We start from the raw sequence: 12015 nt of genomic DNA on the forward strand, positions 1-12015 counted from the left end.
TAGCTTTGTAACAGGTGTATATTCCCAAATTGTTCTGAGGCCATTAGGACAGTAAGAAGGGAGGGGGAAATCCCAGTTGGACACCATAGGGAAAAATGTTTAATAGGTCCTAAGGAAGTTTTCTCCTGAACTCCTTCAGGAGAGGATGAATTTAATCAATCCCTGCATACACTGAAAGCAAAGCATGAGGAGAAACAGAGAAAGTACCTGCAAAACAGATTTTTAAGGTCTCTTTTATCAGTTTTTCCAGTGAGAATGGTATTTTTCATGGACAGAGGTTTTAGCAGCTTAAGCTCCTTTTAAATGGTCGAAGGAGAGACAGCAGTGATGTGTGAGGTTCATTAATTATTGCTCTTACTGATGTTTGCACAGGCTGTTGGGATCATAAATGTCAATCTGTCAAGAGACTGTGATAGGTTCTCAAAAAACTGATTGAGTGCCTCAAAAGCTGTCATACAGCCTGAGATTAAACAGATTCATCTTTCTTTCTTACAAGTGAGGGAAGGTGTGGGTGAAGCGAATGAGGAAGGCTTCCTTCTCTTTGTTGCCACTTTGCTTCTCCCACTCTCCTGTTCTATTGTAGTGTTGGCTTGTACAGAGGGCTAAGAGCCTGCCTGAGACGTCGGAAGGCCACAGTCATGGTTAGCAGCCCCGGGTGTGTGCATGCTGCCAGCTGCACAGTGACGGGAGATTAAGAGAGATTGGGATTCAACTCTGACAGGCCTGACACAATTTATTTCGAAATTTTCAGGAGAGAACATGAGTAATAAAGACAAGAACAGTGACAGTAAGGAACAAATATGAATTTCTGTCAGAGACAAAACAGAATTTTAAAAGAAGTAACTCTGTTTGTTGTCTCAAGCTTTCCAGTTAAACTGTGTTCCTAAATTGAAAGTCTTACCACTGCTTTCTGCAATTGGCTAAGAAATAGTACAATTAGAAGAATTTCTCTTTTCAGAAGATTGTGTGTTTTTAAAATCTCTGTACTTGTTTCTCTGTCACAAATTAAGCAGTAGTTACCATCAAACCTAAGGAGCTGATAGGTAAAATACTTTGTCTTAGGTTTTCCTTTTTCACGTAATCACATTATGATTCTTGATCAACCTTTCCTGCAACTTAGAAAATCTGATGTGTTATCTTTCTCATTCTGTTAAACATAGGCAGAGGAAGAGGGGATCTGGTGAGTACCAAGAACTGTGAACCCAGCATGGGAGTGTGGCAGCTCTTGCGTGGGTACATGCAGATTGGATTATGTTCTCGGGAAAAAGCATACTGGAAAAAATGTGCTTTGTTGGCCCTTTATATGAAGGACCTTAATTAGAAGTCACTCTTAACTCCTGGGGTGGAAACAGTTTCTAGCTTGCCACTACAGCTCCTCCTGCTGCTAATGAGCATGCTCCTTGCAAGGACGTGTTTCTTCTGACAGTTAAAGCTGCATGTAAGAGTTATTTCTGTTCACCTTTCTCTCCGCCTTTAACCCTTACTGCCCAAGTTCAGATTGTGCAAGTAGAGTGTTGGGTGTTTTCCGTCATTGTCGAGGAAGTTAAAGATGTCTCAAAGTAACAGGAACGAAATTTTCGGGCAAAAACTAAATAATCAGAGTTTAATTTATTCAAATATGGACAGTAGATGGGGGTTCCTTTAGTGTTGATCACATTTGGATCTTTTCTGTGAGTCCTTTTTTAATTGACATAAAATTTATAATTGAATAGTTGAATTATTTAGTTCATTATTAAGCAATTAGAATCCTGCCCTGGACATCTGTTTCTCTTATTTAGGCAACTCACCCCATGGCACAAAGTTTCATTAAGTAATTAGCAGAGGAGATGTAAATTTCTTATGCAGACATGACGATGATCTTGTAGACTGCTATTTATTTCATTAGCTACTAATTAAAACACTAAGTTGACTTGTGAAAAAATGTCAAAGAATGGTTTGCTTTGCCAAGAAGTTATATATAACACTGTCACCTTCCTGGGTGACAGCATGTGGAGGGTGGTAAACAGTTTAAGAAGGTTTTTCTCCCTCCTTCTTTCTGGCAGGGATCATTAGAGGGCACAGGGATTCCTTTCCATCTAATAGACCATTAGAGTGAAGATTAAGTGGGCATATTCCAGAACATAAAAGTCATGGATTTCTTAGTGTCTTCAGAACAGTTCTTTGATCCTAAAACACACACACACACACATATATTCTGGTAAACTTTTCATCTGTGTTGGTTTAGAATCATTGAGGACTGCTTCTCATGGTTCAGACTTTATATACATGGATGCCTTTTGTCTTAGACTTGCACAGATGCCCAGACATTGACTCTTAGAGGACTGACTAGGGCTGAGTGGTGCTCTTTTAGGATGGCCAAGGCAGTGCAGCCAGAAGTGGTCGGCAGCATCAGAAAAGCCGGTTGGGACCTATAATTTCTGCAACATCCCATGCCTCCTGCTTACCCGAACAAATAACCAAGTAGTCTTTATATAAAATGTGGAATGGGGAAAGGAAAGTTTCAGCATGAGATCATGCAAACTTACTCCTTAGTTTTGCTATTGAATGCTTGCTGGTCAGACAAGATAGGGAATCAGAGGAAAAGACAGGCCTCCAACTTTTGAGAGTCCCATCAGGTGGGTTGTTTGGTAATGGCCAACTGATGATTATATAAATGTGAATTCCATTTCCCATTCTTGAGAATCATATGTTAAAAAAGTATTACCTATCACTCCCTTGCTTATCTGTGCATACTTAGCTGTGGACAGCATTGCCATGCTAAAAGAAAAAATGTCTTCTCCTTGTAGCAAAGGTTTGCTTTAGAAATGGAGACATATTGGGGCGCCTGGGTGGCGCAGTCGGTTAAGCGTCCGACTTCAGCCAGGTCAGGATCTCGCGGTCCGTGAGTTCGAGCCCCGCGTCGGGCTCTGGGCTGATGGCTCAGAGCCTGGAGCCTGTTTCCGATTCTGTGTCTCCCTCTCTCTCTGCCCCTCGCCCGTTCATGCTCTGTCTCTCTCTGTCCCAAAAATAAATAAACGTTGAAAAAAAAAATTAAAAAAAAAAAGAAATGGAGACATATGTAGATAGCATGTTTGACAGTTTGGGACAGTGTCATGTGGAAAACACTTTTGAATGTGAACTCTGCATTTCTAGACACAGGCTCGGTTCTGTTAGATAGCAGTGTGAATGAAAGCGGGTTAGGGTCTAAGCAGTCCTCTTTTACATTAGAGATGTGCTGGCATCATGTCAGAGCCCTCTGGATTTTAACAATATTAATAATGCAAAGTCATCAATAGCCTCCATTTCTTGTATGGGCTCCTTTCTCTCTCTTTCCCCACCTCATGCCCCAGCGTTGGGAGGTAAGTTCTCATAAGGATGCTTCATATTTAGGACCTTGTCTCAGAACAAGCACCGTTTTTTTTGTTATGACTCTTACTCTAGAATTTTCTCTTCTTGTTACAAAAAAAAAAAAAAAAAAGTATCTCTAAATAGGGTTATTAATACAAATTGTGCCATTGCTGGTTTGTGAAAAAGGACCCCCAGGAGAGCACTGCGGCTCATAGGAGGTGAATTCCTTTTGGCTGGCTGCTTTGTAATGATTTACATTTAGATTGTTGCTTGTTGCTGTTGTAGGGGAAGGGGCTCTGTCTGTGGCTGCCTCAGTCATCACACCAATTGGGTTTGGACAGCTTCGCTCAGCAGAGCTGGGAAATAGGCTGAACTTGCTTTCAATTGTTTTCATCAAAGACCTTGTTTAGTTGGTTTGTATTGGGGGAAAATGTCATGTAGGACTGGAAGAACTAAATGAGATGAAAAATGAAGTTTACAATTGCTAAGAATGGTGCGTGCCTTCCATAAGTCAGTGCACAGTGTGGTGGGCTGAGGAGGGTGGGGCAGTGAGCGCTCTCCCGTGAAGTGCAGCGTCTTCACACAGAGGGAGGCTGGGGAAAAAGGTACAGACAGCCTCCACTGAAATACATCCAGCAGTCTGCTGCTTCTCACTAGGGCCACTTTAAATAGAAAATCCAACTGCCTAGGACAAGATTCATTCATTTAAGAAATATTTATTGAGTTGTAGGCATGGAAGGCAGATTATGAACAATGCAGGTGAAACCTCCTGCCTTCCAGGAATTTACATCCTCCTAGAGGATTATACTAAAAGGCATAGTGCTATGGAGGAGTAAAAGGCAGGAGTTGGTAGGAGAGGAAGTGCTTGGGAAGGGGGATAAGAGTGGTTTAGATAGGGTGAACAGGGAAGAAGACATCATTGAAAATGTGACTTAAAAGACTTAAAAGAGGTGAGATCCCATGTAGATCTGGGAGAAGAGTGTTTTAGGAGAAGGTGTAAAGGCCCTGAGGTAGGAGACAATAAGGAGGCTACTGTGGATGGAGTAAAGGGAGAGAGCAGCAGATGAGGTGATAGAGCAGAGAGGAGGCAAATCATGCGGGTGCTTGTGAGGGCGGTCGTAAGTGTTTGAACTTTTACTCTGGGAAGGGGAGCTTTAGAAGGGTTTTGAAGAAGGAAGCGACATGATTCTAACTTGATTTTTAAAAGGATCACTTGGCTGTGGAGAACAGACTGTAGGAGCTTAGGGGTGGGCAGGAGGCCAGTTAAAAAGCTATTATACTAAGCTGGATGTGAGATGGTAATAGCTTGGACCAGTGTGGTGTTGGTGGAGGGGTGAGAAGTGGTGGGATCTGGATGTGTTTTGAAGAAAATCGTTTAGGAGACTGTGTTCCAGAGATGGTTTAGCACAAACCCCTTTAGAACCTTGGCAAGAGGTGCATCTTCAGTTTGCAGTGGAGCAAGTCCAAGAATACAGAGTTCCCAAGTGCTCCCCTTTCTTTTGAAGGCAAGAGTTATTCGCAGCCTGCCTATGACAAGAACTTTATTTCATTTTAGTTACTTTATTAAGGTTCCACAAAACACAAGTTGTCATACAGCATACCTCCCTCCACCTGCCAATTTGGCACCAGCCAAGTTGAGGGTTGTGGTGCAAAGTGCTGCTTCGGTAGCCTCCACAGTGGAGGCCGTGGGATAGCCTGCTTGTGAATAAACGAGGATACTCCTTCACTCTGAATACAGTTGAAATAATTTTCAGCATCAGAACCTGATTCTTGTGTGTTTTGTTACATTTAGGACTAGAAACAGGAGTGTTTTTACTAGAAAAGATTATGGATCACCCATTAAACAGTGGCATTGGGTATAGAATTGTGCTATACATGGTGATATAAAGAAATATTAGATATAGTCTCTTCTCTAATGAATTACAGTCTACTTGAGGCCAAATATCTAAGAAGCAGTAAATAACCAGTACAAGCAGTAAGGCCCAGAGTTGGGGTACAGAGAAAGAGAGGATCCCAGTTTGGATGGTCTCCTCAGAGAAACAGCTGTTTTTAAAAACAACAGCATCAGACTGATTTTTGTTAAGTAACCCTGCTCTCCTCTCCTAGCTCAGGCCTCGCTTATTAGAAGTCTGCCCCGAAGGTACATTCTTGTCACAATCTGTGCGGTATAAACCAGGCCAGGCAGAACTGGCTCTTGCTCACACAGGTCCAGTTCCTGGAAAAGGGCAGCAGAAGGCCTGGCAGTACATTAATTAGCTGTGCTTGCCGGGCCAGGCACTAACCCTGACCCCTAAATGTGTTGTTTTGGTCAGATTCACAGTCTGAGAATGAGGCTTCGCCAGTGAAACGGGCACGACTACTGGAGAACACCGAACGACCTGAGGAAACCAGCCGGTCTAAACAGAAGAGTCGACGTCGGTGCTTCCAGTGTCAGACCAAACTGGAGCTGGTGCAGCAGGAATTGGGATCATGCCGCTGTGGTAAGCATCTCCCCCAGTGGCATGATGGAGACTGGTCCTTGACACCCTGGCATAGCTTTGGAAATTATTCCTAAGAGGCTGAAGCCCTTCGTTCTTCTCCTGAGTACTTCCCTGCAAGCTACTGGTTTGGAGATTCATAAAGCAGGAGCAGAGAAGTCTTACTTCTTTTTTTTTTTTTATTTTTTTATTTTTTTTAACGTTTATTTATTTTTGAGACAGAGAGAGAGACAAAGCATGAACGGGGGAGGGTCAGAGAGAGGGAGACACAGAATCTGAAACAGGCTCCAGGCTCTGAGCTGTCAGCACAGAGCCCGACGCGGGGCTCAAACTCACGGACCGCAAGATCATGACCTGAGCCGAAGTTGGCCACCCAACTGACTGAGCCACCCAGGCACCCCGAGAAGTCTTACTTCTAAACGCCCTTTATTTCCTCTCACACGTAAAAACAAGGCACAAACATTCCCACTCTTAAATTTATCTCGTTAGAGTTGCATTGTCACTGCTTACTGATTCCAACTTCTCCCCACTACATATTACTCTAGTTCCTATTCATTGATGACTTACTTAGAAATTAACCAAACCAGTGACATTCTGAGATATGTACCATAAAATTCAGTTATTCATTTTGAATGAACATCTTACTACGTATAATAAATGGAAACTCTTTCCCCCCATACCCCTTTTAAATTAAAGTTTGGTTGGAACATTTTCTTTGAATCATAATTCATTGTCAGTTAACCCCTTGAAGTAGCTTTAAAGTAACATTTTCTTCTGTATTATCCAGTGTTATACTAGCTCTTAGAATTGCTGTACAGGGATGTATTTTTAAAACCTTCATGACTACCCACAATGGAACACAACTTAGACCAATTCTTTCTCTCCCTTTGACCACGTACGTGATGTCACAGAGAAGCAGAATTGTGTAGCTGCATTATTTAGGCTGACTTACAGATTTCCTGTTCCTGTTGTTATTTCCTGATTTAAAGCTTTGTTTTATAAAATTGTTGTATGGGACAAGAGCTGTCATCAGGCAGACTTGGAGACCTGGCTCTTGCCTCTGAGTATCTTGTATTCTTTGCCCTAAGGAGTGAGCTTTAGAAGCCTCCCTTCTCCTCTGCGATAGCCATAGATACCCTACAAGTACTGATGCTGGCAGGCAGGACTAGATGGTTCTCTCAGCAGTTAGAAAATTACAGTTACTCATAGTCCTTCATCTTCTGAAGAGGCAGCCATTGCTTCCCTGTGCCTCAGTTATTTACCCTGTTGGAAATCAAAAGGAAAGGGGTACCAGCTTCTCATGGAAACAAAGTCAGAACTCCTGTTGTTATCAAGACCAGGAATCTGTTTGTTGCACGCTCTGGTGTGTGGTACTCAATGAGATTGGAAGTGTATGCTCAACTGCAGAAACAGACACCAGCATGGGAAGTCCAGGTGTCACTGGATGAGTTTTTATTTTTTTAGCTTGGCATTTACTTTCCTATTAAACACTTGTGTGAAAGTGTAAAGAAGAGAGATAGGAGAAAAGGTGAGAGGAGAGGCTGTCAGCAGAGTTTTCAGACTTCAGTTGTGTTCATGTAGAACTCCAGAAGAGCCCAGAACCTTATTCTTAGACTGCATCTTCAGCAACCCTGCCACGTGATTTTAAATCCATAGTGAAACAGGGAAGGAATACTGTGGTTAGCCAGAGTGGACTCTGGTGCATGGTGGCTAACCACCTTCGCCTGTATTGAAGGGTTTGTCCAGTCTTTGGTGGTCTGCAGATTCTTAGCTTTGGTCTTCACATGAACTTTTGTGGGGGCAGGGGTTCAGTACTTCAGTCTGTTATCAGTGTTGTGAAGCCCACCTGACCGTTTTGCCTCTTGCTTTTATAACACATGCTCTTGGTTATTCCTAAATTAGAATCATGAGATTTTCCTGTACCTTATGTTCTTGTTTCCTTCTTGAAAGCAACTGAATCCTGGGTATTACACAGGATTTGCCCTAGTGGATCAAGCAGTTGATCCATAAAGTATGCTGTCTTGCCTCTGGCAATGGCTGATACCTCCTGTCCTTGTCAGGCAAGCGGTGAGAATTCACAGTTTAGCACTGAGAGATCCAGAAGTATTGTAACCAGGTCTCCCAGATTTCCTAAGGTCTTAAGCACTCAGCTGAAAAAAATCTAGAAATACATGTTAGGTGATTTTACATGCTCCTGAGTGAAGCCAACTTGACTGTCTTGGTAAATTCTGAGTGCCTGCTGGGTTTACCACAGATATGCATTCTTTTTAAATGATCTAACACATAGTCCCTTGGCTTATGCCCAATTCTGAGTGTCTACTTACAGAGAGATTTGATCTTAATGCTGGGAAAGAAAGCCCTGAGCTTTGTGCACTCCCTCCAGTTGTAGCCTTCCTAGAGAGAGTGGGGAGTTCAGTTTGGCCCACTGAGAGTGTTACACTTACGTGCCCAGAAAAATGACTGAGTCTACTGCCACATTTTAAAAGATAAAGGACAGCAATAGAGCAGTGGGAACATACACCTCTGGGATTGTCTTTGACAAATAGCTCTTGTGTTCTTCCTGCCTGTCTGCTCGGATCTCTCTAGGAAAGGGTGAGTTGTGTAGTTATTTCCTTGAGGATGCATGGGGTGTTGAAGAGACATTGAACTGCCCTGAAAGGTTGGGGGTGGGGGGGGGAGCATGGTAATTTCCTGCTAGAAGTGAAGACTCAGGAAGGTAGTTTGAACTCAAACAGAACACTTCTCCGCTGCAGAAAATCTTTTTCTTAATATATATATTCACAATCTTTTTTTCCATTCCCCTTCCACTCTGTACAGGTTATTAACTGCTGACAAGAAATTCACATCTCATAAATAATGCTTAAGAGCCATTGCTATATAAATTGAATGTGTTATGAATTGTGATGGGCCTTTTTGTAGCATTCGATGCCTAGAGCAGGAAGAACAGAGGATGTCATTTTCATTAATTTCTAATGAGGTGCCAATTAAAGACAGAGAAGACGCTCCAAAGGGAAGAGTGGCCAAGCTCCCCTGAATCCTCCGCCCCGGGGCTGTCATCCAAACACTGCCAGCAAGGCTTCTCTAAAAATTCCATTAAATTACAGTCTCATCGAGAGCACACACAGACACATTCAGCTTCCCTTTGATCTTCAAAAGAGCAATTTGTAAGGCGAGTTCTGAGCCTTCTCACATAGGGAACAGCTAGAGGTGATAGGAATTGTTAATTGCCAAGATACTCCATGGGCTTTCAATAAGGAGGTGAATTTTGAAGATGAATTCTTCTCTGCCTTGCTGTGACTAGATAACCTTTAAATCAACAATACCAAAGTAACACCCTTTTCCTGTGAAATCTCTCAGGATGCCAATTAGAAAAGGCATGTGGTGAGGCTGGGATGATGTCCTGCATCCTAGAGCATCTTCAACAGTTTAGCTTCTCAAGATAGAAAACAATTGCATAAAAATGGATTTATTTGTTTCATTTTCTACTCAGTAGGCAAATTGATCAGCTCATTCTCATTACAGGAGTCTTGTCTCTCCAAAGGCCAGATAGAAGATGTTCTGAAATTTGACCATCCTCATCAGATCTGGGCCACATCACAGCCATGTGAATGCTGTGTTCTCTAAGCAGATCTTGCATGATGCACACAGCGTGGCTTAGTTATTGTTGTGCCTTGCTTCCCAGAACCACAGAATTGATTTTTAAATACCAGTCTAAGAGCTTGCATAAGTTATCACCTGTTTTCAGTTGACAGTGACTTAAACTATAAGCCGATATGCTCCCTTTTGGGATAACAGTGCTTTTACTAACAACCTGAATAATCTGACTTCCATTATTGCTTTCAAAATAAATTTTATATTCACTTTAGAAACTCCATAGTAATGCTTTAGCCCTTTAGTTTATCATCTCCCAAGTGCCTCAGTGGTCATTTTCTGCATTATCATTCACTGTAAAACTAAATTCTTCAAGCATTTATCGGGATACGACAACGCACGAAGCATTTTGCTAGCTTTTGTGGGGAATGTAGGATCTAGAAATATAGAATGTAGGAGCTCTTAGTCTAGGTCCGTGGTTCCAAACTTGAGTGGACATCATACTCGCATGGAAGGTGTGACAAACACAGATTGCTGACCACCCCCCACCTCTCAGAGGTCTGATTCAGTGGCCTGTGCATGTGTAACGAGGTCCTGGGTCATGTTGCTGCTGGTCTGAGGAACCACTGCTCTAGGCAGTTCTCAGTCCTGGAAAGCTTTTAAAAATAGAATGTCTGGGCCTCACTCTAAATAATTAAATCAGAAAAGGACACCAGCTATTGTTTTAGCTTTTTATTTGGAAATTTAAAATGTTTTTCTGGGCCATTTGAGAGTAAGCTGCAAACATGGCCTTTTGTCTTTATAAACGTCAATGAATGTTTTCCAAGAATAGGGATATTATTTTATATCCATAGCAGTTATCAATTTTAGTAAATTGATACTGATTCAGTGCTCTTATTAAATCTGCCACCCATATTCTGGTTTTCTCAGTTGATCCAAAAATGTCTCCTGTAAAAGCACTTTTTCCCCCTCCAGTCCAGGATCAAGTATTGCATTTAGTTGTCATGTCTCTTGAGACCCTTTTAACTTGAAACGTTTGTATGGCCTTTCTTTGTTTTTAATGATACTGATATTTTTGAAGACTATAGCCCTCCCCCCCTTTTAATAGAACTCTCTTTGTTTCTATTTGGTGTTTGGTGTTTCTTCATGATTAGATTCAGATTACTTATTCCCAGCCTAGTCTCAGACTCCTATTAAGTGATGTGTCTTTCTCAGGATTTTATTTATTTATTTTTTTTAATTTTTTTTTTCAACGTTTATCTATTTTTGGGACAGAGAGAGACAGAGCATGAACAGGGGAGGGGCAGAGAGAGAGGGAGACACAGAATCGGAAACAGGCTCCAGGCTCTGAGCCATCAGCCCAGAGCCCGACGCGGGGCTCGAACTCACGGACCACGAGATCGTGACCTGGCTGAAGTCGGACGCTTAACCGACTGCGCCACCCAGGCGCCCCATCTCAGGATTTTATATTAGGCACAGATGTCCATCATCCCCCTCACTGTAGATATTAATTTTAATTCACTCAAAGTGTTGCCCAGTTTCTCCACTCTATAGTTACTATCTTTGACCATGCAAGTAGTAAGCAGTCTGTGGGAAAACACTTTGTGACCATGTTAGTATCCTGCTCATCATCAAAAGTGTCTCTTAGATTTAGCATCCATTGATGATTCTTGCCTGAACTGGTCTTTTTAATTTTTTTTTTAACGTTTATTTATTTTTGAGACAGAGGGAGACAGAGCATGAACGGGGGAGGGGCAGAGAGAGAGGGAGACACAGAATCAGAAGCAGGCTCCAGGCTCTGAGCCATCAGCCCAGAGCCCGACGCGGGGCTCGAACTCACGGACCGCGAGATCGTGACCTGAGCTAAAGTCGGACGCTTAACTGACTGCGCCACCCAGGCGCCCTGGTCTTTTTAATTTTTTAATGTCTGTTTATTTTTGAGAGAGAGAGAGAGAGAGAGAGAGAGAGAGAGAGCACATGAGCGGAGGAGGACAGAGGGGGAGGGAGACACAGAATCTGAAGTAGGCTCCAGGCTCTGAGCTGTCTGCATAGAGCCTGACGTGGGGCTCAAATTCACAAACCATGGGATCATGACCTGAGCCAAAGTCGGATGCTTAACTAACTGAGCCACCCAAGTGCCCCTGAACCAGTCTTTACTATGATCGTTGCAAAATGATGATTTTCTAACTCTAGCCCTCCTTCTTCATTTCTCCTTTGACACTCAGCGTTCTTATGTAAGCGAAAACCCTTCTTCCCCATTTATTTATCTGTTGTTATTACAGGCTCATGAGCTCTTCTATTTTATCAGTGGTTCATAATTCATTACTATACTTAATTATTTTGGTGCTCAAACTGTGCCAAAAACGTTTCCTTACTTCCTGGCAGTTATAAGATGTGTTCTGGATGTGTCTTGTACTTGACCTTTGCCAACTCCTGGAATCAGCCATTTTTCTAGGTATCCTCAAGGTGGTTTTAATATGCATTCAAAATAGGGATTTGCTGGGCCTAAGAGGAAGGCATGAAATAGCTGACATCCAGGGCAGCCTACCATAAGAGTTTTAACTGAGGCATAAGCCATATATGTAGGAACATGGGGAGAGAGAGATTAATTCCAACTACA

General features: G+C 42.4%; 1 protein-coding gene across 2 annotated transcripts in view; it reads left to right on the plus strand.

Moving 5' to 3' along the window:
- ZFAND3 (zinc finger AN1-type containing 3) overlaps window positions 1-12015 on the plus strand; it is a 324262-nt gene that overhangs the window by 287725 nt on the left and 24522 nt on the right. For both annotated transcript variants that reach the window (XM_040473389.1, XM_040473390.1), the window contains one exon: window positions 5640-5807. In XM_040473389.1, coding sequence (XP_040329323.1) covers window positions 5640-5807 — 168 coding nt within the window. The remainder of the gene's footprint in view (window positions 1-5639; window positions 5808-12015) is intronic.

The sequence above is a fragment of the Herpailurus yagouaroundi genome, unplaced genomic scaffold (assembly GCF_014898765.1).
Source record: "Herpailurus yagouaroundi ecotype Mexico unplaced genomic scaffold, PumYag 139, whole genome shotgun sequence".
In the NCBI taxonomy this organism is placed as follows: domain Eukaryota; kingdom Metazoa; phylum Chordata; class Mammalia; order Carnivora; family Felidae; genus Herpailurus; species Herpailurus yagouaroundi.